This window comes from Epinephelus lanceolatus, chromosome 16 (genome assembly GCF_041903045.1).
Source record: "Epinephelus lanceolatus isolate andai-2023 chromosome 16, ASM4190304v1, whole genome shotgun sequence".
NCBI classification, from domain to species: domain Eukaryota; kingdom Metazoa; phylum Chordata; class Actinopteri; order Perciformes; family Serranidae; genus Epinephelus; species Epinephelus lanceolatus.
The window spans coordinates 5,636,300-5,650,193 of NC_135749.1; the positions used below are offsets into that span (position 1 = coordinate 5,636,300).

The window sequence follows — 13,894 nt, forward strand, 5'->3', positions numbered from 1 at the left end:
AGCTTTGATAAGTAGAGCCACTAATACGCTGTTTAGAGCTCCAACAAGCCACCGAAGGAAGACAAATTCAATTTGTTCTATCTGACAGGTAGCAATGGCAAGAGTGATCGTTGTGACTTGAATGGGTTTTGCTCCTGAGCTGCGAGCATCACCTTTTGGCTTCTGGCATTGAAGTGGCACAGACATTTTCCAAATAGCCATTTAGCAGCACGTGCAGAGAGGTTAAATCCATCCTCGGCAAACATAGCTTTTTATCAAAATGAAGCGGACAAGGACGCCACGCGAAGAGTTCCAGGCTGCTCAGTCTCTGTGATGAAATGGAGCTGTTCCTCAGCCGTGATTTTTAATACCCAACACTGATGAATTTTGCCACTTTCTATGATATTGGCAAGAGCGATGATATCATAGTGTTGTATGGTGTCGTTCTGTTGTGTAATGGACACTCAGCACTGTAGTGAAAGCTCTGCAGTAATGTCTCATAGATGCTCACACATTTTTAATTTTTTTTTTCTTTTAGAAAAAGACTAGACTGAATCGAAGCCTTGGCTACAGAAATAGAGTTTTAAATCATGATTTAACCAGCATGACACACAATGTCACACCTACTCAGGAGCTAAAAATACACCACCTTTTGAACAAGGATGCATTATCAGCGCTCATCTGTACATTTGCCGGATCTGTGGGCCCTCTCTCAGAGAGCATCTTTTGGCAGAAAGCACCGCAGGCCATTAGCGAGGCGTAAGGAGTCCCACTGGTTTATTTCCAGTTCAGACTGTGGCTTTTCTCTGCACTGGGAGCGGTGATTTATCCTTCTGCTGTCGTTCCTGTCCTGCTGTCCTCAGCACAATCACTGTGCGCCGGCTCTCTGTGAGCACACCTTTCGCCAGGCTCGCAGTATTACATTCAGCAAATGATGAAAAGATCTTAGATGTGCCCCCCCGACCACCTCCACCAGCACCAACCTGCACCCCCTTCAAGTTAAGTGTGATTAATCATACATCCTTGCTCTCCTTGTGTCTGCTGTCTGTCTAATAATCTACATGACTTTTTTATTTCAGCTGGTGCAACAAAGTAAATTCTGTTTTTGTGTGTGGTTTTTTTTTTTTTTGTATTTTATTTGTATTTATTTTGGGTGCAGCGGACAGCACAGCAGAGCAGCGGGAGACAACCTGTGATTAAACACATCAGTTTTTATTCTGGTGATTATAGACAGCAGCAGCAGCACAATCCTCTCACACAGTTTAATGACATGAACCAGTACAGGAGCCCAGGCAGGTTTTTGTAAGTCCCATAATCCCTCGTGATAACTAAAACATTAGCAAAACCCCAAAGCATCAATCACAGTAGGAGTCAGATGGATTTTGATTTCTGATAAACAGCAGGGATTACAGCTATGTGTTCAGTAAGACTGGTATATTTGGAGGATTGTCCACATGAGGAGGAGGAGGTGTGTGTGCGCCCGTGTGTGTGTGTGTGTGCCTGTGCAAACACATCGACTGGCTTGCGATGTGTTCAAATGTCCAGATTAAGACTTCTCTGTGACATTTACTGGCATTAGTCGAACAAATACGAAGCAAATCTGCATGATCTCTTTTTAAATAGCCAGGAACTTAAAATAGCTCCAAACAAATATCATTACATCATGTCACTCTATTGTCTGTAATACCGTCTGAAGTGGCTCAAGAAAGTGGATGAGAACAAGATGTAAGAAATGGTACCCATGCCTGGATTAGCCTGCTCCACAGCCCGGGGAAAAATGAGCTGCTGGAAAAAAACATAATCCAAGCAGCAATTACATTTCCCATCAAAATGTCAGACAAAATAGTCGCACATAAATGTATATGAATAATTTCCATCAGGCAGAGGTAAGAGATCATGTACAGGGGTAACCTGATTAAGGCACCACGTTAGCTAGTTGAAATTTTGCTTTAGCTTTTGCTTTTTACCATACTCTCAGACTAAATCACAATAAATCAGATTGCCACAAATGGCCCAGTTGGGGCTTGTAGGGGCCCGTCTAGGACCTGAGGGCCTGCGGCAGTGGCCCACTTTGCTCAGTCAGTAATCCAGACCATTATTATTTACCCTTATTTTAGCAGTATGTATTAATATCTTTGGGGTTCAAACTTGACCAGTTCCTTTGTGAATGTTTTTTTGCATTTAACAGGAAATGAGAGAGACAGAGGTGTTGCAAAGGTCCCTGGCCGGACTCAAGCCCTATTTTTTTTTTTTTGATGGTTGTAGAGATCCTCTTGCAGATTTTCCTGTGGTTTGAGTGATGTTAAGAGTGTTTCACATCCCACGATCTGCTCAGAGGTGCATTGTGGTCGCACGGATTTAAAATTATGGGCGGCTGTAGCTCAGAAGGTAGAGCGGGTCGTCCACTTATCAGAAGATCAGCAATTCAATCTCTGGCTCCTCCAGTCTGCGTGTGGAGGTGTCTTTGAGAAAGGTACTGACCCCCAAAATTGCTCCTGATGGCTGTTCCATCAGTGTGTGAGTGTGTTAAAAACTGAGTAGCAGGTGGCACCTTGTATGGTAGCCTTGGTTCATTTAAAATCACAAGTTTTAAATGAATTAACATCCAGTATCCTGCTGTGAGAGGGTAACCCCAAGGATTGCCAACAGGAAGAGGGTTTTAAAGAAATAGTCAGAATTTACTCACCCCCAGCTTTCTGCTGTAATGTGTACAATTGTTTTCCTTTCCTGTAAAAAGTAGTGCAACAGCAAGTTCTTCCTGCATGTCATCCGCCATGTTTGTTTACAAGAAAGTCATATTTAATTGTGCGATACGTCCAGTTTTGAGAGTCGTAACTCTGGATGTCCGTGATTGGAATTTGTTGATGTCTGGTGTGATGTTTGGGCAAATCATTGCTCCCAACACACCAGGGTTTCCAACATTTATTTGTGGCACACCGCCAGGATTAAAAAAATGTGCCGCCATGTTTAGATTTTCTGTTTCAGGAGCTGGACTGTTCATGAGGTGCGCTGTAGGAATATACTGTTCAGTTATTATTTGCTCCACGGACGGAGCAGCAGAACTTTAGACGCTGTGAAAGTGAAGCTTCAGCGCATTGGGTCACAAACAGCTGCTCCTCTCATCCACTGATCTGATCAGCTGTGATTGGATCGACTGATTAATTATCTACCCCAAGACTTAAAACCCCACAAAGTGCTGTGGAGTTCTGCCTGCGATGCGTTCTCAGACCTGCAAAAATTTCCGAAATTAGACAGGGAGCACGGACTGGTTTAAAAATAAATAAATGGAGAGTAGACTTGACCCTCATGTCTTAGACTCTCATTTTCACTTGGGTGATTTCCTTTTTTAAACACATTTAATAACGCTGGCATTGCTGATGACAGCATCTCTCTAATTGCTGTGCATATGACAATAAAGTCTAGAAGAACCTAGAATTACATTTCGATGCATTTTTAAAACAGATAACAGAGGTAAAACAGATGCGGCAGGAAAGCTCATGAAACCCGAGGTATATATATTACGGACCTGTGCTTAGAATTTAAAGACAATTTAAGAACCTGAATAAATAGAAAAGAAACAATCCGCTAATACAGGTCAGATCCTTCATGTGCCTTCAATTCATCTTAGTCTGGAATGACAGACTTGCCCACAGGACATTAATTTGTTTGACACACATCGTTTACAGAATCTGAAATTAACAGTCAACTTCAACTGAAAGTCATTTTTCAGAGGCGGAGTTTCTTCAGGTGTCTTCAGATGGGTTGGTTAGCACAGTGTAATGATGCAGCTTCCTGTATTGTCCTTTACATCAAGAACATTGTCACCTTTGTCTCATTCAACAACATCTCTGGGTCTTTCTGTTTCAAACTGCCCACTACAGACAACATTGGTTCTCTTCTCAGCACGGCTACAAGCCAGCGTCTAATTACATCCCCACAAGCTGCAGAGTAAATTCATGTTTGCATCAATTTCTGTTTCACAGTCAAATTGTTCCATTCCTGTGACTCTTCTCCTTTATGCCTGTGTTTGCACAGCTGATATGGCCCCGACACCATGATACTGAAAGAAACACACTGGTGCTGTGTTCTCGATCTGAAAACCAGCTTTTCTCCTTGTTCAAGCATTTTTATCCATCAGCACGTACAGCACTGTTGGTCGACCGAGGACTGAGATATCCATACAAACATCCCGGACACCTTGTGCGATACACAACCTGTCAGAAGGATGGAGCGGGTGCACAAAAGCTGTAGTAACACAGCGAGACGTCGGCTGTGTGATCTGGCTCTGCAAATCATTGTTCAAGAGACGGCACAGCTCAGTGATCAAGGCTCTATCCAGGTGGAAATGATGGATGCGCAGGACATCGGTTAAACTCAGCACATTTAAAACATTTCCTGACAACCTCTGTTCGCCCCGGTTGCGCTGTCTCTTTTGATGATCCTTTTGTAAATTTGAACACATCGGAGGCAGGACCTGTTTTGTTTGCTTAGATAACTTTAAATTGAATTTTCCTGACCCAAGAATTCACGTCCTTCTCGAAATATATATGTATATATATATATACACATATATATGGAGTTAATTAGTGTGCAGATTTCAGCGGAGCTATCGCAATGTTTCAGGTGACCTAAATGGACCATCAAAGTCCACACTCTCTAATGTGAAGGTAGACATGTATTACATATTCATCAGTACAAGGTCATAACTTTGCAGGGGGCCACTTTGCCCATTTGTGAGCGCAGGGTTGGAATTAGCACAGTGGGGTATGGTATTTACTCTGAGGCGATGGCTGAATAGGGCCCCGTATGATCCCATCCAGCCACAGGACTTGGGGTAATTATAAAAGTTGAAGGAACATCCAGTAGCTGAGAGCTGCTGGAGTTCAGCCCGGCCAGGATAAAAACCCAACACTCACTTACTGCATTAGAGCGAATCACTAAAGCTTGCCTCTCAAATCCCTCACCCAGGAATTGGCAGGAGCCTCCTAATAAGCACTCGCTTTCTGAACAAAAGGCAGGAGAGATATAGGTGAGGTGTAGAACCAAACTGGCTGTTTTTTTTATTTTTTTTACCTCCTGCTAGCTAATTGATGACCTAGATAGTTGAGGGAGACAGCTGTATAACTCACTGGTAAAGGAAAACATAGAGAGGGGGAGAAAAGCATCGCTCTCCTTTTGTCTCCCCGACCATCTCTCCAGCTGCTGGTAGAATTGTGTTTAGTCCGTGTTAAAGGTTGTATGACTTTGATGGGTGTCTGCGCACAACATACCTCGACACAGTAATGCATAACATTTGGGTTTTTATGCCTAAAAAGCGGTGACCTTGTGAAGTAATCCAAGCCGGGAAGCCTTTGATAGAGGGCGAAAACGCCAGAGGTGGTTAAGTTCAATGTTGAGCTCATACATGCACATTATGATAATGTCGCAGATTGAAAATTTATATTCAGACATGCAGGGACATGCAGTTCAACAGACTCTGGGAATGTTTTGAAGTGATAAAGTAAAGCTCTGGTTTCATAAAAATCATCATAAATTGTCACTTTTACCATCAGAATCATAGATTTAACGATTTATTTTTAAATCCAGTGCATGATATTTCTTTCTTGGTGTTGACTCTGGCTTCTGGGCTGCACTTTGAGGCTAATGAGTTGGTTGAACTGCTGGTTAGATGTTAGATCACTGTGAAACAGAAGCACAGAAACAGCACACTAGCTCCAAGATTTGGGGGAAAATTACAAGATGAGACCCAACCTGAAAGTTTTATTTTAGTTTACACTACTCTGCTACTACAGACATTAAAATATACATTTGCTACTTACGTTTTTGCCACCATGGATATGAGCCCACATTAGCTAGCAAAGGTGAGCTAACAGTTAGCCAGCTAGGGCGCTAGCTGCTTAGTATTACCTCCTTGATCATAACAGAACACTCTAACGTTAATTTTAATTCCTGCTCAATTTAGAAAGGCCACTACAAGAAAATGTGTTCTCTGTTTGGATTGTCAAAGGGACAGTGAGTCATAGATGTTTCTTTCTGGCTGTCAGAGTTAGTGGGCTAGCCGTAGTGTGCTAGCATAAGCGTGCAAAAATTTTGCATGCTTGCGTTAGCGCGCTAGCCTGCCAACTGTATCCTTAATGTTTTTCCAGGATTGTAGGCCTACCCTGACAAAAAGTATTGCAGAATTAAAGTAAGGCTTATGAGGAACCAAGAACACCTTTATGTGGTGTGTATTAGTAGAGGCCAATAATTAGCCAGCTAGCCTGCTAGCTAGCCATGATGTTGACCAAGGATAGTGGATTACTACAAGATGGCCCACCTACAATATACTCCCATTGTATGAAATGGTATATTTCCGGTCTCCTAAGTAAGCGTTGTCCCCCGTGTCCCAATCAAAGAAGATGGAGAACCGCCAATCAGAGATGAGTATCCCCAACCTCGCTTCTGTCAACATGTGTGTACCCTTACTGGCCGTAAGCTAAATAAATAAATGGCCCGTGAAAAAAAAAATTTTTTCCAGCGGATGTCTTAGTTACAACATGACTGAGCTAACTGGAGTAGTTTCATGTTGTATCCGACAACGGGAGGCTTTTAACAGATGACGTCCTGATGTTAGCTTTGCTGCTGCTGTTAGCTGTCCCTGTCAGCTGCAGCCACTGATGCTTTCTCGAAATCGTGATTTCCCAAAATTGAATAAATACCACACATAGCAACACAAAACTGCTTTGCTAGCTCAATCATGTTGTAACTAAGACATCCGCTGGAAAAAAATATTTTTTTAATCCAGTATCTTTGGTGAAACTGCACTGATTTCAGCACCAGAGAGGAGATGTCTGTTGCCAGATCTCGCGAGAGTGTGTTGTTGAGACAGAGACAGGTCTTGAACAAAGTAAATTTTCTCCTGATTTGTCCGTCTGAAATTTGCCATTTTGGTGTCGGAATGTTCTGAAGATATGTGGCTTGTGATAAATGGGTCCAATATTTGCTTCCGTGACTATGGGGCAAAAGAATCGGCCATAATCTGTAATCACGTTCATTTCTCCCACTGAAGTCAATGGACTCAGGACCTGCTGTTAGTCTCCTAAAGGGGCGTGGTGGTCGCGAACCCCACGTGACACTGATACAGGAAACTGACTCGCAGTGGACCGTCTTGTTTTATCCACCGTCTTTGTTGAGACCACCCCATGAGGATGTTTAACCTCAAGTCATGTTGCTTTATTCTGTTATACTAAAGTAAAACTTTCAAGTTGGGTCCCATGTTGTAATTTTTGCCTTTTTACACAGCAGTTTCGTTTAGCAGTGCACTGGCAGCAGGGCTCTCTTTGATGACATCACACACGCTGATTGGCTGAGACAGTTGTTGTCCAAGGGCTACCATACAAAATGTTCTCAGGACAACAACCACTTGGCAAAATCAGGACATGCTCTCTGCAGGGAGGTGGAAATTTGTCTTTCGCTCACCAGACACAAAAGACAACATTGTAAAAGGCAATTAAGTCAAACAACAGATATTGTTGCTGGGCATCACATTTATTTCAATGTACTGGAAACACTGAAGATTTATATGTATTTATAATTTCCTTGTCATTTCTCACAAAAACAAAAAAGAACCCTAAAATTGAAAACTGAACACCGACCCAAGGATTAAATATCCAAATAGCTGAAAATTCAGGTCAGGCTTTGCACTTGGGTAACTGTTGCATTGTGGGGAGTGTAGAGGAGGTTTGGCTAGGGAATAAAACTCAGTGTCTTGGCTTCTGGTGCATTGATTTTGACCTTTTTTTTGTCTGACACTTTTATACTATGGGATTGTGAAAATGAATTGAAATCATGATAAAATTAAATTAAACTTAATTTGGTCTCCCCTGAGCCTGTGGGGCTAAGGCCGAGTCCATGAACTGTAACATCTGCCCAGGAAACTTTGCTGCATGTTGTTCCCCGTTTCAATCTTTTTGTTTCCCATCATGTTATTTGATAATAACTGCACTTACTGCACATGCCTTTTAAGTATTACCACTTTACGAGGGCATAATTTCCAGTCTCCTCCCCACCCTCACTCCACCAGTTTGATTTAATCACTAAAATCAAACAAGTGTCCAAAGAGAGGACAGATGAGCAGAGTTGATCAAAGTCTTAATACACTCATCTGAGTCGCCTTCAGTTGTTGCCGTAGACTCTCAGTAATTAAGCTCATTAATGGAGGTTGTTGAAGCTGACTGCAGGCGTTTAATCTGTGTTTTTATTTACTGTTTAAATATCCTCCAAAAAAAACTAGAATTCAAATTCAGTAAAATCAGTGTGTTTATTTCTGTTGTGTATTCTTGTTCTATTTTTTTCGCCCTTTATTATCTATTTTAATTGATTGAAGTAAATGTAGATACCAGGTGCTCTATGCACGGTAACCATGGAAACAGTATCGTGTATCCCTCATCACAGGTCAATTTGTTGACACACTGCAGAGGGGCAAACTCAGTCTTTGATGCCGACCACAGTCCGTTATTATTGATAGCTAAAGTTAGTTAAGTTAGCATAGTTATGACTCCATAGCCGAATGCTCCGTCATGTGAAAACCCTCCAATAATTTAAAACGGTTATATATTTCAGGGGGCATACAGACAGCAAGGATCAGTCTGCCATCCACTGATTTGTAGTGCGTGTCACGTAGAAAACGGTTCAAGATAATACAACTCTGGCAGCGTGCAGGCGTGTGCTTGAGACGAGAACAACCACAACATTTTCACGGGATTACACCTGTCTGCTCGCCTCTCATTGAAAATAAATTACTCCTTGCGTCAATCGCTTCCTGTTTGAAAAGACCTTAATGATTTCACTTCATCATTATTGTCTATCCTGCAATGATACACGTTAACTGTTAGCACATAGCTGTTGGCAGCTGGTGGCAGGAACTTAAAGTTTCCTTATGCCTCTGTGTACACTCGACACAACATGGACGCAGTCGCTCCGCAGTTGCTATGTGCCTATCGTAGTTCTGCGTCCTGTTGGTCTATGTCGCTACGCAATTCCCCGCCAAAGCGCTTGGGGGCGCTGTGTTCTTTTATATACCTACCTAGATTCTGTGACGTCTATGGTCGTTGCTCGTTCATTGTTTGTTTATCTTCTGGCTTTGCTCTAGTCACAGTGACGATAGTGACCGAGAGAGAAAGACTGTTGCTGGTGCTCGAAATGATCAACATTGAGCAACAAATACTCTTATTACAAAATGCGACGACGATGAAGAGAGAGGCGACTGCGCCGATGGTCTGTACGCCCGTTAAATGGCTCGACTTTTGAAAATGGCAGTGTTGTGGTACTGCAGCAGGAAGTGAAACCTTGCGAAATGCCTGAAATGATGTAGTTTGAAGGACCAATCATAGCTCTTGCGGTCTGTTTTTGTTTTTGTTGAGAACTTGAATGAGTACAGTTCAATCAGGAGAGACTTATTTTAGAGTGAACAATAATTAATTACAGAGTGCACGATATGATGAATGAAACAAAGTTCTTTGGCAATTAGACTCCATTGTGACATGTATATTTCGGGGTAGAGATGGCATGGTTAGTTTAGGAATATTCCCCCCGATGGAGTCACTGATGATGAGGTGAAGATAGGGATGGCTAAAGGAGGAGGATGATGGGATGAGGAGCAGGACTGGGCAGTGGATGAGCTGAAGACTGGACATGAATGCGGTGGAGAAGGGTCGCATGTGTTCGTCCTATAAAGACAATTGACAGCAGCAGAGATGAGAACAGTTTGATCATGATATGATTGGTTGAGGGAGATCTAGGAATCTGGTTGGATTAATTTGGGGTGACACCCATAGACGTAGAAACTGAAGAGGAGTCGAGAGAATTGTGAATGAATGAAATGAAAGCGTGAAGAGAGATTTCTTTGTTTCCCTGGCACAACAGGGAGTAAATAACACCAAAAACAAAATAAACAACAGTGCGTCAGTGTATCCCTTATGGAAATTACAAAAAAAACTATTTCATCAAAATGTGTTGTTTGTTTTGTTTTGTTTTTTGCAAGAGTGATAAAACATGAATATAAAAGCAGCATTATTGTGACTTCATTGTGTCCCCCCCACAGTAACCAAACTTGCTACTGTACACACTTGTGAATTTAACACTAATTTTATGCCAAGCTTTTAAGACTCAGAGCTAATCGCAGAGCATCTTCATGCAACATAAAACCATAAGCTCTGAAGAGGTGACAGGGTGAACCTGGGATAAGAAATACTTCCATTCTGATCCTATCAAGACACGGACAAGAAAAACTGCTGATAAGTTTTCATTAGCTTCAGTCGCTGGTCGAGCATAAGAAATGTCTTTGCTCTTTATCTCAAACACACAGATTCTGATTGATCCACGCTCTCGCTCTCTGTTGCAGTTTAACTTTGTCGGCAAACTCCTCGGGCCACGCGGGAACTCGTTAAAGAGACTACAGGAGGACACTCTCACAAAGATGTCAATTCTGGGAAAAGGATCCATGAGAGACAAAGAAAAGGTAACACTTCACTCTTATTTCATTTTTTTCATGTTCTCCTTGCTCCTTTCACGCTTTTACCTCCACAGCATTTTATCTTGGTCCGCTGCAGTAACTCTTTCACACAGTTTGAAGTGAGGGAGGGTTGGACCTACCTTTAAACTTAAGAAAGAGAAATTTTTATGGAAGACGTTCGTTGGAAACCCAGCTTAAATTAGGATTTTCTGACAAACTAACTTTGTGCTCTTGTTCCAAAAACTAAACTTTCCAGATGAAACAAACCCACTTTTTTGACCTGACAGACTGTCGACGGTAGCTTCTTCATTTATGAAGTTGAATCATGAAAAGATACTATAGACGTATATTAGATTAATCTACCTCCTATTTTCGCAAAACACATTGTTTGGCCAGTAAGATGTCAGCAAAGAGTGAAAAATGCCAATCACCAATTACTTGAGCAAAAGTTAATGTCTTCAAATGGCTCATTTTGTCCAACCAAGAATCTAAAACTCAGACATATTCAGTTTATTGCAATAAAAAACTAAGATGCAAGAACAATTACATTTGTTAAAGTTATTAAATTGAATTATCATCATTCAGTCATCAAAGTTGCTCCATTTAATTTCCTTCAACTTATAAGATACAAACATCAGGGATGCTGAAAAATTATCAGCTGATCATGGGACATTTTTATTACAATGCATTATTCTGATATTTAAAATTAAACCCGATAAATAGTGCTGATAATACAAAGCCAGGCTGCTTTCATTGACTTGACAAGGGCAGTATCTACACACCTGACACAGTGGGTGGCAGTACGTGTACCTTTAAACTTGGTTTGTGAGCCACTAATAAACAGAGAAGAGGAACAACAACAACTGCAGCACGCTGTCTAGAGGGGGTGCTTTTCTGTCTGAGTTGAAAGTTAATGTGTGAGGTGAATCAGTAGCGCATCGTTATTCTACTTGGTAGCTGCAGGCTAGTTTGTGATGGGACGGTGAAATGTCTATATTTTCTCACTACGTCTCAGCCTTTCTTACCCTCAGTCGTACATAAACTACTGGTTATACACTTATTTTTAAAATATAGAAATGTGAAATAATCGTAATAATCGTTATTGTATTGGTTATCAGCCATGAGAAGCAGGTAATTATCGGTTATTGTTATAGGTTGAAAAAATCCATATCGGTGCATCCCTTACAAACATCATTCAGACTTCTATGCTTTTATTAAATGTATTTTTTACACATATATAATGCCTAAAAATTGGAGTAGTCCAATACTGCTTTTCGAAAAAGTACGCCCCAACTATAGTTTTGTTTTAGATAATTACGAAATCCAACTGTGTGAAAACCTTTAAGTTTGAACTTACACACTAGCAAATGTCCTTATTTAGATATTTTCCTCTTCACTTTAGCCTTCGCTCTGTTTGTCTCATTTGAAATCAGATGTGAGCAGATTGCCGCAGGAACTCTGACTACACTTGAGTGACAGCTCGTGGGTCCCGTACAGTTTTGAAAAACAGCTTTATCTTGAAAACAAATTTCAGAAGTTTATGGAGATGTGAATGATCTCAGGGACCACCAAACACGTCTGACATCTTTCAAAGCCTGCTCTCTCATAGTAAACAAAATATTCACAGTCACATCAAGTGCAGACAGTACACAGACAACACTGTCTACATTTATGGTTTTGTTTTAAGCTCTGTCGCAGGATGAGGAAATGCTTCATCATGATGTGAACATAAATGGAAACTTTAAAAAGGCTGGAATTTCAAACACAATCCAGTTTAACGATTTCTATCATCGTGATCATGTCAGTACACAAAGCGAGGATAGAAATGTCTGTTCAGCAGCAGGATTGATTGCACACTGGCCTGGTTAACAGAGAATAAATCCACATCACTTGACTTGTCTGCATCTTTCCACTCCCTCTGTTTGTCAGAGGTGATTTGTTGGTGGCGGTGATTCTCGCCATCATACAGCACATTCTTTTTGATTACTGCGATCAATAGTCTTTGATAGTTGACTCCTCTCGAGTACCTGAAGAAAAGATCTGTCATGGAGATGTGCTGACCTCGGCAGCCCTTACCTGTCTCCGCAAACCCACTGCGGGATTTATGACTGACAGCTTTCTGTCGGGGACGCTCCGCTCAGCACTGCTTCCTCTTTTTTTTTAGGGGGGAGGAAGAGGGATACACCTTCGCAACAAAACTACCACTTTATCTTCAGCTGGTTGCTGACTTTCTGTTTTCAGCTGCGCAGCATGTGTCATCATAGCTTTCAGCAACTTGAAATTCCTTGTGTAGGTCACGGAGCTGTGCCGCTGCAGAGCAAAAAGAGGGGTAAGCTTTTTTCAAGTTGAAACAAAGCTTTCTTACGGTTACAGTGAGGCACTGTTGCCTTAAGGACACGTTTCTATTTATAATGAAAAGATTTAAACTAGGGCTGAACGATATGAGAAAATAATCTAGTTGCTATTTTTAAGATCAAAATTACGATCACAATTTTGTATGCAATTTTTCTTAAGGTTCCTTATCCTCTGTATTTCAATATACACAAGCATTATATCATTTCATATGACCAACACAACATTAGATACAGTCATCATATACACTGCTCTTCCGTGTCAGCCAGGCCTGCATGTTATGATGAAATTGATGCATGAATTCATAGGAATAGCATCTTTAATGAGCAATGAAACCTTTAATCAGAGTAGAGTATTATAACTTCTAACTTCAAGCCTTGTAAACGTGTAATATAGTCATCATGACTCAATTTGAATAAAATCTATACGAAAAGAAGGACAACAGAACAAGAAAACAGAGCAACAGCAAAAGGAGTCCTATGCAAAATCCAGAGCATATGAATTATCTGCACGACGCTCTCAACATGGAGCAGGCTGAGATGGTGGCTAGCAGCTCAAGGTGCTAACTCCATTAGCACCATTAGCACCAAGGTGATGACAGATGTAACAGAACAGAAGAGGGGCGCTACGCTTTTGTGACGACGTTATCCCTCTATTAACGGTATGAGCACAGTGCAAAGTGACTGCAATTAACTAGCCAGTAGGATACACACATGCACAAACATGCAAGCATGGCAGACAAACCTGGATTATAACACACACACACACACACACACACACAGACACAGGTAGTTTGAAACCAGGACGCTATTACTCCTTGCTTACTTTTTTGGGGTTGTATGGGGTACCTATCCATGGTCAGTGTTTTAAATATAGTCGATGTCTGTCAACACCTCCCCAGTTTGAGTAGTGGCAGGAGTTGTGACATGGGGCTAAGTAATTTGCTGCTGTGGACAGGGGCAGCAACAACACGTATTTTAACCACCTAAAAACATCTGTTACAGTTTAAGTGTATGCTACATTCAGAGTATTTTAACTGCTTTACCTCTCCGTCAGACAGCCTGTTTCAAT

The 13,894-nt window shown here is 41.4% G+C and overlaps 1 protein-coding gene across 2 annotated transcripts in view; it reads left to right on the forward strand.

The window, feature by feature from the left end:
* khdrbs3 (KH domain containing, RNA binding, signal transduction associated 3) overlaps window positions 1-13,894 on the forward strand; it is a 179,987-nt gene that overhangs the window by 82,484 nt on the left and 83,609 nt on the right. For both annotated transcript variants that reach the window (XR_004502256.2, XM_033638047.2), the window contains exon 3: window positions 10,361-10,477. Coding sequence is in view for 1 of the 2 variants with exons in the window: in XM_033638047.2 (XP_033493938.2) it covers window positions 10,361-10,477 (117 nt within the window). In the remaining variant the exon portion in view is untranslated. The remainder of the gene's footprint in view (window positions 1-10,360; window positions 10,478-13,894) is intronic.